Genomic DNA, 14,061 nt, shown 5'->3' on the forward strand with positions numbered 1-14,061 from the left:
CTGGAGATTGGTGGGTACCTGTGAATGCTGTGCCCCAGTGCCCACAGAAAGAGGAATGCCTCTGTTGCAAGGAATGGGAGCGGTTGCAGGCTTATTTTCAAGGTCTGGATGTGACCGAGGACGAGACACCTCCACCTGGAGTAGTATCCAGCTGGGCTTTATCTAGAGCTCGCGAGATATATTTCAGCCGCGCTTCGGAAAGCAGAGCTAAATGGTAAACAAACATGGCACCACACCGGTAAGGTAAGACAACACGTTTACATGTCATTTTCTATATGTTCTCTGACATTTATCCTAACGATATGAGGCGGTCTTTGTGGAAAAAAAGCTTGTTTAGTGGACTAACTTTGCACTTGAAGTACTGTATGCCCGCTCACTTACTTTTTAACAGGTCTGACGCTACAAGGTGCCCCGGCTGTATCTAGGCTAACGGCTAACATACTAACTATTATTTTTATGTCGCTAGTCACTTGAAACAAATTTAGGACGATAGGAGACAGGTTGAAATAAACCGAAATTTCCCTTTAAAGCTTTCAACTTCCTCTTTGACCCTAGCAAACATGTGTTCGTATGACAGAGTTTCTAACACAGATGGCCTCCACCTCCACGACCCCTTCAACACATTCTCACTCCGACCTTCTCACCAATCGACGTTTGGTCATTCCACGTCCAGATATGACAGGAGAGGTACCCTGGGTGCATTGGTTGTTGACATTCGGGACACCGTGTCAAGTTCTGCTTGTTACATAGTACATTGTCTTCTTTCACGATACTCTTCCATTTTCACAGGAAATTTACCATTTACATACAGTCTCTTTCATAATAAATGCAATATGTCAGTAAATTGATGTTTCTTTTCCTCCAACAACTAACGCACATAGTTAGGTCTGGGAATAAACAACAGGATTTGGCTTTATAATCTTACGGGATCATACCTACCAACATTGGGCTGTGAAAAAGAAGGAGATTTTCTGGGGAGATGTTAGCAGTTTCTCTCTGTGCCTCCACTGCCTGTGTGTTTGCTGCAGTTAGCGTGTTTGCTAACGTAGTTTTTCCCGCTGTGTTCCACACTAAAGTCGGCCGGAAATAGCTTGCAAAACGCGTGGTACTTGCTGACGTGGCTAGTGACTAGAAAAGGGAAGGTCTGGCACCAAGCAGGCTGAAATTTCGACGCATACTTCTTCTTTTTGGGAGCCGTTTCATTAATTTTCAGTTTGTAATGTTCCGCCTCAAGCTTGGGCATGGACGTGTGCTTGAACATGCGCAGTCACGCACAGCACACACAGCACGTCGGGCGAGGCCGTTTGGGTTGGGTTGCCAGGTACTACGACATACCAAACACCAGGAAGTCAGGAAATCCTTCAGGATAAACGTTTTGTTCGCTAGCGATCTAGCATTTACCAGCCCAATCCTGGCAGGAGCCGGCGGGTCCAAGGTGTAGCTGTCCGGGGAGCCACACACAGAGGCCGCAGGTTGTGCAGATTCACCCCGCGCCAGCGGGGACGAGGAGAGCAGGGGCCACGGGGCTGGAACACCTCATCCGGGCCGACGACAGGTACCAGCCAGGTGTCGACAGGGTCCAGCGAGTGCCGAGAAATAAAGAGGCGAGGCACCGCTCCATACTCAGTCCAAGAAGCCGTGGAAGTGCTCGCCAAACAGGCCTTCAGCCTTACCAACCGACCGCTGTGTTTACCCCGGCGGCGGTGGCGCTTAGCCGGAGATGTGGAGCTGGGGCGCGGCAGAGGTGAGCTGGGATCCCCGATAGGAGTGGGGGCAAAGTTTTCCCTTCTTGTTGTTTCATTCATCCCCAAAACAAACACATGCGCGAGCCAGATAAGCGTCTTTACGACAATACGCGCTAGAGCTCATGGGAAATGTAGGCTTCTTTCCGGCAAAACACTACCGCTTTTATCCACAGGGTTGCCAAAATCAACTCAAAATGAAAGCTCCTTGTAGAGGCTTTAAATCGGGAGTGTTGGCAGGTATGCGGGACGCGAACACCGCTCTCCCAGGTAAGTTGGTGTTGATTGGAACCATCCACTACCCCTCTTACCCACCCTACTCGGACTTTCGCTGCCTTTACTTTTGTTCTTGTACTGCCACGTTTCCCCCTGACACCGCAGAGTGCTGTTAAACTATTAAGGAGACCAGCTGCGTATCTTGCCGATGTTAAAGGACGGCTTTCTTTTGTCAGTGTCTGACACCGCAAGCCACTGCCCAAGCACCAGATTTCGATGACTTCGGAGTGAGAACAGGTTGACCCTTCCATTTATCATACCAAGGTCATACATTGATAAATTCAGCAATTCTGTTCAGTCCCCCATAAGACATAGCTTTGGTGATTTAGGTACCGTCGTACCCAGCCTCTTCCCTATGCGATTCACAACTTTTTCCCAAAATGGGTTAACCAGATTACGTTCCCAGACTGGATGTAGAAATGTTTCTGTGTCTGTCTCTACATTTTGTGTAAATTTCGTTTTGGGGAAACAGTGAGATTAAACCGTTCTTTATTCTGCTGAGAACATTATTAAAAGAACAGTTTTGGATCTGGATCAACAGTGGCAACCACTGTTCTTGACTATCAAAGTTTGCACAAAGGCTCCACAAAAAAAGCTGACTGTGTGATTCTGTACATTTCCTAACAGTCCGATTTAGAAATTCAGAATATGTCATCAGTCTTATGATACGTCCTTGGATCCAAAGAGCACCTGCGCATTCATGAAGTAGCAATCATCAGCCAATCTACTTGCATTTGCTCTTGCTATGGATGTTTAAACTTTTCTCGGCATTTCATCCGTTACTTTTCCCTGCAGAGCTGCATGGTGAAATCTCCTCAGTCAGCAGAAATTACAAACACTCCCTACACACATAAAGGAACCCTGACAGAGGGGATGTGTGGTACTGAAATGATAAATCACGAGAGATAGGCTACAGATTGGATTTTTTTCCCTCTCAGACAGACACCATCTGACATCTGACTATATGAAGTAATAACACTGTAGATAGTATGGCCGACTTCCAGTCTGAAATGTGCCTATGTATCATAAATGCCAAGCAGTTGTTATGTGAGATATACATTAACTTCTCTCGTCTGTGTTACATTTATCAGAGTTGAATTTAAAGCTCGGGGGGAAGGGGGCCCCTGGGGAGAAGCTATCAGAGGTTGCCTGACATTTCCCAGGCATTGGAGAAACAACGCTGATACTGAGCCACACTGAGCAGTCTCTTTTTTCGATCTTTGCTTGCCTGCTCTGATGGTTCCGTCGCCGTCTCCGCAAGACTTGTTTTTATATTAATTCTAGACTAAACATTAGACTCTGCTGTGGTCTATACAATGCAAGGCAATTGGAAGACTGCTACTCAAACCCATGTGGGAAAGCCAGTATTTCAACAACAGATGTACTGGTAATTGATCTTGACTTTCAGGATACATGCCCACAAGCACTGAGATTAGATCTTTTTTCAGACTTTGGCCCTGTGATGTACTCAGTTGTAATGAATAGTTTCTGTTGGTCCAGAAAAGGCAGCACTGGCTGAAATACCTCCATGATGTACAAACTCTACCACAGTTACACATCTTTTACTAAAGAGAAAAAGTGTCATTCAAGAACATTTTTAAGTTTGTGACTTGATCTCTTAAATTTGAAGACATTAAAGGGACAGTACATCGACAAGACAAAAATATATATTGATCCTCATCCTTGTAGTAATAGTTTAGCAAACTAGGTCAAAACATTCTCACTCTGACCTCGTCACATATTGATGTTTGGTCATGGACTTTCCACGTCCAGATAAAACGTGCAAGGTACCCTGGGTGCGTTGGTTGCTGACGTTCTGGAACATTGTGTCAACTTCCGCCTGTTACATGCATTGTCTTCTTTCAAAATACACTTCTCTTTTCACAGGAAATTTATTGTTACATACAGTCTCTTTCAAAATAAACGCACTACATCGGTATAACGCCGTCCAAATTGGCATTTTTTTTCCTTCAACAACAAACACACGTGGTTAGGTTTAGGAAGTCAGTGTTTGTTGGACCCACCCACCCCATCTGGACTTTCGCCGACTTAACTTTCATTCTTGTCCCACCACATTTCCCACTGACGCCGCCGGGCACTGTTTAACCATAATGGTGGCCGTCAGCGTATCATGCCGACGTTAAAGGTCGCCTTTTTTCATCAGTCTGACACCACCAGTCACTGCCCAAGCACTGGATTTCGATGACTTTGGAGTGAGACCAGGTTGTCTAGATTGGTCTGATGTGAGCTGCAGAGTGTTGGAGATATTGGCTGCAGAGATGTCTGCCTTTTCTCAGATATATTGGAACTAGACGGTACGCGGCTTGTGGTGCTTAAAGCATTGAAAAAATTAATTTGAAAAACTCAACAGCAATGTTTCTCTCCAGAAATCATGACCCGGTTACTCAAGACAATCCACAGACCTTGTTTTGAGCAGTGTTATGTGGGAACTATTTTCTTTCTACTGAACAACACCCGCCTGTAAGCTCACCTAGCACCACTGAGCTGGCAAACGTAAAGCCCAGTTCGGACCAAAGATTTACGATGAGACAAAACCATTTTAGAACATTGCAGAGAAAAGTTGCAGCGGCGTGAAGTGGCCATCTGAGCCCGACTCAAGCCGGGTGATGGTGTCACCTGCAACTCTGCTGGTCAAATCGCCGGCGGCTGGTTTTAGAATATAAAGCAAGTCACCTGTTTCAACAGCCAGTCAGGTTGTGGTGAAGTCAAATCAAGACGATGTGTTCGCTTGCTGTGGCATTTACTCATACCCTTCCAAGCACTCTGTGTCTGTCCTCATGGTGTGCTGGTGTCGGGCGGTGTGTCCCTGCTGCTGCTTGTGTTTCTTTTTTGCCATTTCATCACTACTAAAAATGCAACTGTAGCCAGTATCTCACTATCACTATCCTCATTCATATTTTAAGAAGCTACAAATTATATTCAGCCACAAAATAAGCCTGAAAAACTGGAAATCAGAATGGAAGTACAGATAGTTGTTGTATAGAGATGATACACTCTCATCTAGTTGCATTGGTGTGAACCGACATTGGTGTTTTTTAGAACGTTGCAGAACAGTGCATTGCAAGTAGTTGCCTGTTTCACCTTGTCTCATCACAAATATTTGGTCTGAACTGGGATTACAGCTCAGCCGAGGTGGACACCGTTAATGTTTACATCTTGTGCTGTCACTGGCATGAGCCTCTTGTAGATGCACACATCCTTCTTTGTTGGGTGTAGTTCAGTAGAGGGAAAATATTTCCTACATCAGAGTTCTGTGGATTATGTTGAACAACCAGATCATAATTTCTGGAGAGGGACATTGCTGTTGAGTTTATCAAATGTATTGTTTTGGCGCTTTGAGCACCACAAGCTGAGTGCCATATAGTCCCATTATATTGGAGAGACGGCAGACATCTCTACAGCTGATATCTCCAACACTCTGCAGCACACACCAAAACAATCTAGACTGATAAATAGCACTATAGATAAGAGGGAAGTTTTGATTTTGGGGTGAGCTGTCCCTTTAAGAAAAATATCAAGTTTAGTAGCTGCGGTTCCTCTTCACTATCACTAATGTATCCCAGCAGACACGCTGAGACATTCACACATCAAGTGAATCCAGTTTGATGATCACTGTGCCATCATGATGATGGCAGCTATATCGTTCCTAAACCAAATCAGTTTATTCCCCTTCTGTTGCTAGGTAACAAATGGGACGTTGGCTAGCTTGTTGCTGTAGCAGTTTCATTGCACTAGCATAAACAAAACAGTGATTTGAGATCTCTGAAACCAGTGTAAGAGGAAACCTGATTTTAATAGCCCACTGTTGTTTTGATAAACTCTTGTCCTTACTTATTGTAGGGGCTAAAAATAAGGCAAAGACATGGTGTAATGAAGTTCTGATTTCAGGCTGATAATGTTTGAGGTTTGATAATCAACCCTGGGTAAAAATATGGCATCAGTAAAGGGACATATGGCACCGACAGACTGTGTGTGCAAACAGAGGTGAGTGGAGCAGAATTAAATAGGCCGCACCTTAAACTATCTTTGTGCTTCTTTTCCTTCAGAGATGACAAACTTAAAAAAAAGTTGGTTCCAGATATCTGAAATGTGAATGAAGTGGGTAGAAGTAAGGAAAAATCAAAGAGGATGGAGGAAAAAAATAGGTCAATCACTTTGTATCCCCAAAAGTGCCAAAAATAAAAGCCCCTCTGTCTCCTCTCTCTCACCATCACCCTCTCTGTCTGGCTAATCGAAGCCAGATGTATGCGCACGAGGCCTTCATTCAACCTCCTCCCCTTCCCCCCCCTTTCCTCCCTCTCTCACCGTCTCTCTGTTTCTTTTTCTCTGTGTGGGTTTCCTCCTCAGGCTCAGTGCCTCTCTGTTCTTCCCTCCTCCTCCTCTCTTGCTTCTCTCCCCCTCGGTCTCTGGCAAAGCAGGAAATACTACAGGTTCCTGGCCCTGAAGGGAGCATGTTTCTTCTAACCACTAACAGATGGAGGGATGAAGAGGGAAGGGATGGATATGAGAGTGAAAGGACTTCGGCTGGGAAAATGTCGGTAATGCTGTGATAGATTGTGAGAAGATAAAGAGCTTTAAATGTTGCAGAAGTGAGAGGTTTTGGTCTTTCCCTTCTGACCAGAGCTTACATGAGCTGCTTCACCTCTTTTTTCCTTTCCTCTATTTCTCTCCTTTCTCTCTAGCCCTCTTTTTTCCACTTTAATGAACTGAGGCAGCTGGAACTGAATCCTAATGTCATAAAACAGCCCAGCCCATTGAAATCCCCTTGCTCTCCTTCTCTCTGGAGCACACACACACACACACACACACACACTATACGTGCTCAATTACTTTTACAGACAGAAAAAGGTTTATACAGTTTATTGGTAGTAGTACTAAACTGGTAGCCTTCTAATTAACTAGAAGAAGTAATCAGGTGGTTATACTTGTAAAAGTTGTTCACTGGTAATAGTGGCAGGATTACTAGTACTACTAGTGCTAGTAGTAGTGCGATAATAGAGGAAGTAGCAGTAGTAGTTCTAGTAGTAGTACCAATAGTTATAGTAGCATTAGCAGTTAAACTATACATGGTACAGTAGTACAAGTATTATCAGTAGTACCATTATCAGTATATAGTAGTGATGGAGTTGCAGTAGTTGTAAAAACATCCTTGAAGTAGTTGTAGTAGCAAAAGAAGCACTACCAAATGTATAGAAATAGTATTAGAAATGGCAGTTTTCTCAGTGGTAGTAACAAAAAACAATCTAGTAATAGTTGCAGTTGTAGTAGTAGAAGTAGCAGCAATAGTAGTTCTACCAAATGTATAGAAATAGTGGTAGAAATGATAGTTTTTGAAACAATCTAGTAGTCGTTGCAGTAATAGTAGTAATAGTAGTGGCTGTAGTAGTAGTAGTAACAGTAGTAGTAGTTGGAATAGTAGCACTGAATGTATAGAAATAGTGGTAGAAAAGACAGTTTTATCTGTAGTAGTAGTAATAATAAAACATAGCAGTAGCAAAACAATCTAGTAGTAATAGTAGAAGTAGCACTGACTAGAAATAGTGATAGAAAGTAAAGTTCTATCAGGAGTAGTAATACTAAAACGTAGTAGTAGTCGTAAAACAATGTAGCAGTAGTTGCCGCTGTAGTAGTAAAAGTAGTAGTAGTATACTAAATGTATAAAAATAGTGTCAGAAACAACAATTTTATCAGTAGTTGTAATTACAAAAGCAACCTGTAAGTAGCTGCAGTTGTAGGAGTTGTTGTAGTCGTAGCAATAGTGGTGCTACCAAATGTGTAGAAATAGTGTTAGGAATGGCGGTTTTATCAATAGTAATAACAAGAAAGTTAGAAGCAGTAGTAAAACAATCTAGTAGTAGTTGCAGTTGTAGTAGTAGTAGTAGAAGTAGCAGCAATAGTAGTACTACCAAGTGTATAGACATAGTGGTAGAGAGTAAAGTTTTATCAGGAGTAGTAATACTAATAGGTAGTAGCAGTAGTAAAAAAGTTAGTAGTGGCAGCAGCAGCAGCAGCAGCAGCAATAGTAGCACTGCCAAATGTGGCAATGAAATAGTGGCAGAAACAACAATTTTATCAGTTGTTTTAATTACAGTACTAAAGGTAGTAGCAGAAGTAAAACAATCTAGTAGTAGCTGTAGTTGTAGAGGAAGTAATAATAGCTTCAGTAGTCACAACAATAGTAGCACTACCAAATGTATAGAAATAGTGATATAAGTGATAGTTTTATCAGCAGTAGTAATAATAAAAACTAGTAGCTAGTAGTAAAGCATTTTGTAGTTGTAGTAATAGACTTTTAGCACTACCAAATGTTTAGTAATAGTGTGCCATGATGCAAATCCAGGTGTGCCGTGAGATTTTGTGATAACCACACATTAATATTGCAATATTCAGCCTACACAAAAAGTTATGAATGAATTTTTTATTGACTGTATCAATATGTTGTGCACACTCATTTCCTAATGAAGGGGAAACACTACTTTAAATAATGTTATCTAATTTAATTTAAAAAAAAACAAACAACCAAAAAAAAAAAAACATTGAATCTACTTTTCATTGTTTGAACAACGGAATTATAAGTGCGTAACATATCACATTATCTTACATTATTTCCCATTTAAATGGATGTGTCATTGGTGCTTTGATGTAATTTTAAAAAGTTTTAAATGAATTCTTGAATCATTTTGTCAATAAATATTTCATGAGTAACAATTGGTTGTCAATTGTTATTTGGTATTAGTAAATAAGAACAAACATTTATGTTGTGATAAGTGTGCAGTATAGGGTTAGGGTTAGGGTTAGGGTTAGGGTAGGGCAGTAGCAGTAGTAGAATAGTAGTAGTAGTAGTAGTAGTGGTGGCAGCAATAGTAGTGGTAAAATTGTAGAATGGTAAAATGGTAGAAGCAGTACAGAAACAATCCAGTAGAAGTTGCATCACTATTTTTGCAAAAACAGCATGAACCCTGCAAAAGAAGTAAATCACAATGAAGTCTTTCACTACAGCTCCGTCCAGTCTTCTTCTACTGTTGGTAATAGTTAAGAGAGGAATACTGGCAGCATTACTCTTAAACAAGCCAATCCTCCCGTTGAGCTCTTAACTTTCCACTTTAATCCCTCCTCTCTGTCACTTCCCCCACTCCCTCACTTCCATACATTTCAATCACTCAACATGCCACTAAACAAGATCACTAACACCAGGGCTGCTGACTGGTATGTGTGTGTGTGGGTACATGAGTGGTATTTCTTTTGGCCTTCATAATATGTTTATGGGCTTACCATTGGTAACACCTTGCTTGATGCACTGAACAAAAACCTCTATTAATGAAACTACTGGTTGATGTAGCAATGTTTTCCTAGAACTAAAACAATAAAAATCCACACACAAATGTATTGTTTTGGTAATTTTTAAACACTTTAATCTTATATAGTACAGTTTTCAAACAAATTTCATACAAAAAGAAGCTAATAGTTAGTCGGCTAGTGCACTTTACATGGTAATACTGTCAAATGCTCAAAGTGACATTGTAACGTTACATTCTTCGGGCAGGCACATTTTTATTAGTCTGCAGGTAGCCTACTATTAACATTAAAACAGTACAAACTGTCATTTGCTACTTTACATTTTAAACAAGGTCTTTTGAGAATACTTTGTAAGTGAGACACTTGATGTTTCCAACACTTTTCAAACACAATTTAAATCTTGCTACTGCGGTATCTTGCTGGTTTGTGTCTGCTGCTACAGTAAAAGATTCACAGACTTCTTTTCGGCCAAAAGTTGGTTCTTTCTACAATGAAATTTACTATCTCAACCACAAATTCCAGACAAAATGTCTCACAAGCTCTTTGTAATGTACTAACAACCCACTCCTTCACAACTACTTTTTTATGTTCTGTGGCCACATTTCCCCATGTCTGACATATAAATTTACTTCCACCCACGATATATTTAAAAGCTGTGCGTTTATGAAGAAAAACATGCAGGAAGCCATTACTTTAAGTTGTTTGTCTTGAGTTATCCTCCTATTTAATTACAGTATGACTTAACAATTCAATAATAACAGATATGCATCATTTCAGCAACATAAGAGGATTTCACTGTCCAAATATGAGGAAACTGTGGCCTATCTTGTAGGCCACTATATTTTATTTTCAACAGTAAGTTTCCAATGTGCACATGCGTAGCAGTACAGGCTGTTCTCATGCACTGTTCATTCGTTTTCCTATCATACATGTAAGCAATGCACCAAAATTTGTACATATCCTATGTAATCATTAGCTAGCCATTTGTGTATAACCCATGGATATGGGAAGGCTGTGATCACATGACAAATGCGCTTAATGAAGTAATGTGCACATTGGGGTGGTAGATTGGTCACAAAACACAGGCCTTTCCCACAGGAATTTCCCCAGGAGACTGGTTTTCAGAACTGTGTGAACTCTGAGTGAACTCTGAGTCATTTTAAAGTAAGTTGTCCCCATGTTTCTTTTCCTAAACCTAACCTCCGCAACTTTACATTAAGTACATAACTTTATGTTAAGTATTTAATGTCATTTGTGGGGCACTAATTCTAAGGATATCATACAAACTCTTTCTGTTGTACAGGGATGTGTGGGAAGTGTTTGTTGAGGAATTTGCTTCGGAAAACAACATAGAAAACTTGGAGACAAAGGTTCCTTCTTTTAAATGGAGGCTGACAACTTAGCAACCAAAACACTTTTTTTTTTGAAGAACAGGTACCTGTACATAGCAAAGTGTTGGTTGCTAAAGTCTCACAAATGCGCAGCTACTCGTGAATTTGTCAGGTTGAAACAAATTTTGTGTGGTTAGGACAGTTTGGTGAATCTGACTTGTACAGTAACACTGGTATCAACAAGCCACACACACAAGGTATGAAGAGTTTAGGATAGAATATGAAAATATTCTAACATGAGGTCCAATGTCCTTCACAACGGTGGATATACTGGGGATTAATCTGTGCCTGATCGGAAATTAAAATCTTGAAATATGGTTCATTGTGACCTCAAAGACAATGCCAGTATGGACTATGATATACTTTATCAGTGGGTGTGTGCATGTTGATGGGTGGGGATATTTAGGAGCCAGTGTGGCCAAATATGGTACCTTTTGACAAAACATGAGTCATCCACATAAGCACTTTTAGTAAAATGTGGCACTTAATATATAATTATACATCCTATTTTTGAAACAAAAAGGCTGATATGGTGATGACTATTTCCTTCATTGCTTGTTAAGGCTGATCTAAAACCACTTGATTAATTCAGTCAGTCAAGTTCATAGAACTTCCATGAACACATTGAATTTTATATTCACTGTAGTTTGTGGTCCGTCGTTCTAGTTAGTCCAAAGCTCTGCAGCTCATGTTCTTTCAGTTTGGCCAGTATTCCACCTTATACGGTGGTCATGACTTTCAGCGAACCAGTGCGGAAACGCAAGATCTTCTTCTTAAGGGCATGTGAAGCCTTTATCTTTACAAAAGCCTTAGGCTGCAGAGGTGCCCCAGGTGGGGCAGGAGGCGATGGGAGGGAAAGTTGAGGGGGTAGTTGTTGGGGCCAAACCAGACCACCACTCTCATCTGAATCACTGGACAAGGAGCTGGAATCTGGAGAATCGGCCTCACTCATGCTGGACTCAGACTCACCCTGACGTGGGTGAGGGTAGTCCTCACTTGGTTGACACATTGGCACTTGGTCCCTCTCTAAATGATACTCCATGTGCTGATGATGGTGGGAGTGGTGATGGTGTGGGTAGGCATATGATGGATGTGTAGGGCGAGATTTGCGTGTGCGCCTTGCACAATGGTCCCTTTGGTTTGAGGCTGAAGAGCCTTGCATGGGTGCCTGCACAGTTGGCTGGTCAGCTTCGTCTTGGCTGAGCTCCAGGGTGGACTGCCAGCGGCGACAGCTACTACCTCCTTGCTGTTGTTTCTTGCTCTTGGATTGACTACTGCGGCTTCCCCTTCCACCGCTTCCACTTCCTCCACCATCCCTCTCTACTGTATTGTACTTGCGTTCTGGAGCCCTTTGCAGACTGTTCTCTGACTGAGACCTACACGCCTTCTTCCCTGGCTTCCTGCTGGCACCATTTCTGTCTTCGTTCGAGCGACATTTCTTTGGGCCCCCTCGGGATCTGGAGGGTTGGATCTGAGATGCTGCGGGCTGCTGCTCCTGATGATGATGGCCTCTTTCTGGAGAATATGTGCTTCGGTTGGGTTTGGGCACCCCAGAGCCCTTGTTGGGGTTGGAGTGGTGATGGGCATAAGCTCTGGTGGAGGCTCGGCAAGGCTGAGCCGGAATATACTCTGCGTTGACCAGCTGCTCATCAGGTGGCAACTGTTGGTGAGGCTTTGACAGAGCTGGAGGGGATGGATAGTTGTGAAAATGTTGGGGTGAATCAGGCTCACTATTGCTGGAGTCTGGGTGGGCTTGCAGCACTCTGCAAGATGGATAGTCCATCATGGCTGAACGGGGGTTGTTAATCATCGGGGCCTGCCTGGGTCTGTGATAAAGCCCTGATTGATGCTGGGTACTTTGCTGGAGATTGTGGTGGTAGGGCGGTGGGACATCTTCAGTAAACCCTGTCCCTAGGTAAGGCTCCTGATCAAGGTTATGGCAAGCTTGTGGAACAGTTCCCTCTGAACACTGGGGCGACATTGAGATCTCTTGAACAGACACCTGCTTTGGTGAATGTTGCTCCTCCTTGCGGCATAAACTACTCTGCCTCATCACGCTGACAGCTCGAGCATCATGTGCCAGGCTGGTGCGGGGCTTTGAGGGACGTGTGGGTAGAGCTCGACGTTGGATCAATCCAAATATATAAGTCTCTGCTTTTTGGGCTTGTTGATGATCCTCCTGGCTGGGGTCAACATCCCTCATCTCTCCCAAAGCATCAGTAACCATGGTCCATCTTGTTGGGTCTGACAGCCATGTTTCTCCTGTCTCTGTCTCCACTGTTCCCTCAGGTGCTGAGAGGGAACGAGGGACCAAAGGGTGGTAACTTGTTTCAGGAGATCCAGTTTTCTTGGCTGCAAGGACCTCTCCTGACAAACAGAGCAAAGACAAAGAGAATGATCAGAATCATTCTTACTGTTACCACTTGCTGTTACCATAATTGTTCTCCTTTTGATGTACAAAACACATCCTGAGCCTACAAATCTTCACCATACCAAATAGAAGACAAAGACTGTACATTAATGTGACACTGCTCATTGCACTGTATATTATCCAGCATGGTGTGGGTGCATGAACAGGAAAGTCATGCATCTGTAGATTAATGAGAAAGGTGTTTGTGCTGACAAATACTGAATCCCATTAACAAGCAAAAAAGTGTGTGCTCTGCACAGCTAAAAGACCCACATCCTTGAAAAACACACTAACGCTGATTCTAATAATGTGAAAATCTGAGTCAGGGGAGTGTTTTCCATCTTCCCAAAGAGCTATGTCATTGCTCAGACTGTTTTCACTCAATGTTTGTGCCTACACCTATGAAAACGAATGCATTGAAATTCATATAACCCATTTAATCGTGAGCCATGAGGCATAGATCTCATGACTAATACACGGTAGACTGTTTGCCATCAAAGTAGCGAAGGGGAAGTCAGGTCACAAGGTATAAAGAGCGACAAAGTCCACTTAGAGAGCAAGATTGGGGTGGTGGATGGGTCAAACAAACACAGCACTTTGAAATAGGAGACTGGGGTTATTGTCCCATGTGAAACCAAAAGTCTGTGTTGAGTTATTCAAAGTGGCATACCTACACTAGCTGTTCTCATGCAGTGTTATGTATACCTCCAAAAAGTAATGCATCACAATTCGTACATGACCTCCTTAATCGTGGATGCTGCGATCAAGTGACCTTTCTTCTTAACACTGATGGGAGTAAAGAAGAGAGTGAAGAGTGAAAGTCCACGTGGTTGGTTGGAGTAATGAATCGCTCCAAAAAACATAAAACTTTTCCCTTTGTGTCCCCAATCACATGAACTTTGAGTTATTTTAAAGTACACTGTCA

At 42.4% G+C, this 14,061-nt stretch overlaps 1 protein-coding gene across 1 annotated transcript in view; it reads right to left on the reverse strand.

The window, feature by feature from the left end:
- Positions 1-9,441: 9,441 nt before the first annotated feature.
- Positions 9,442-14,061, reverse strand: part of LOC126387684 (dapper homolog 3-like) — a 33,341-nt gene continuing 28,721 nt past the window's right edge. Inside the window, exon 3 of the mRNA XM_050040300.1 lies at positions 9,442-13,093. Coding sequence (XP_049896257.1) covers positions 11,445-13,093 — 1,649 coding nt within the window. The 3' untranslated portion in view covers positions 9,442-11,444. The remainder of the gene's footprint in view (positions 13,094-14,061) is intronic.

The sequence above is a fragment of the Epinephelus moara genome, chromosome 3 (assembly GCF_006386435.1).
Source record: "Epinephelus moara isolate mb chromosome 3, YSFRI_EMoa_1.0, whole genome shotgun sequence".
NCBI classification, from domain to species: domain Eukaryota; kingdom Metazoa; phylum Chordata; class Actinopteri; order Perciformes; family Serranidae; genus Epinephelus; species Epinephelus moara.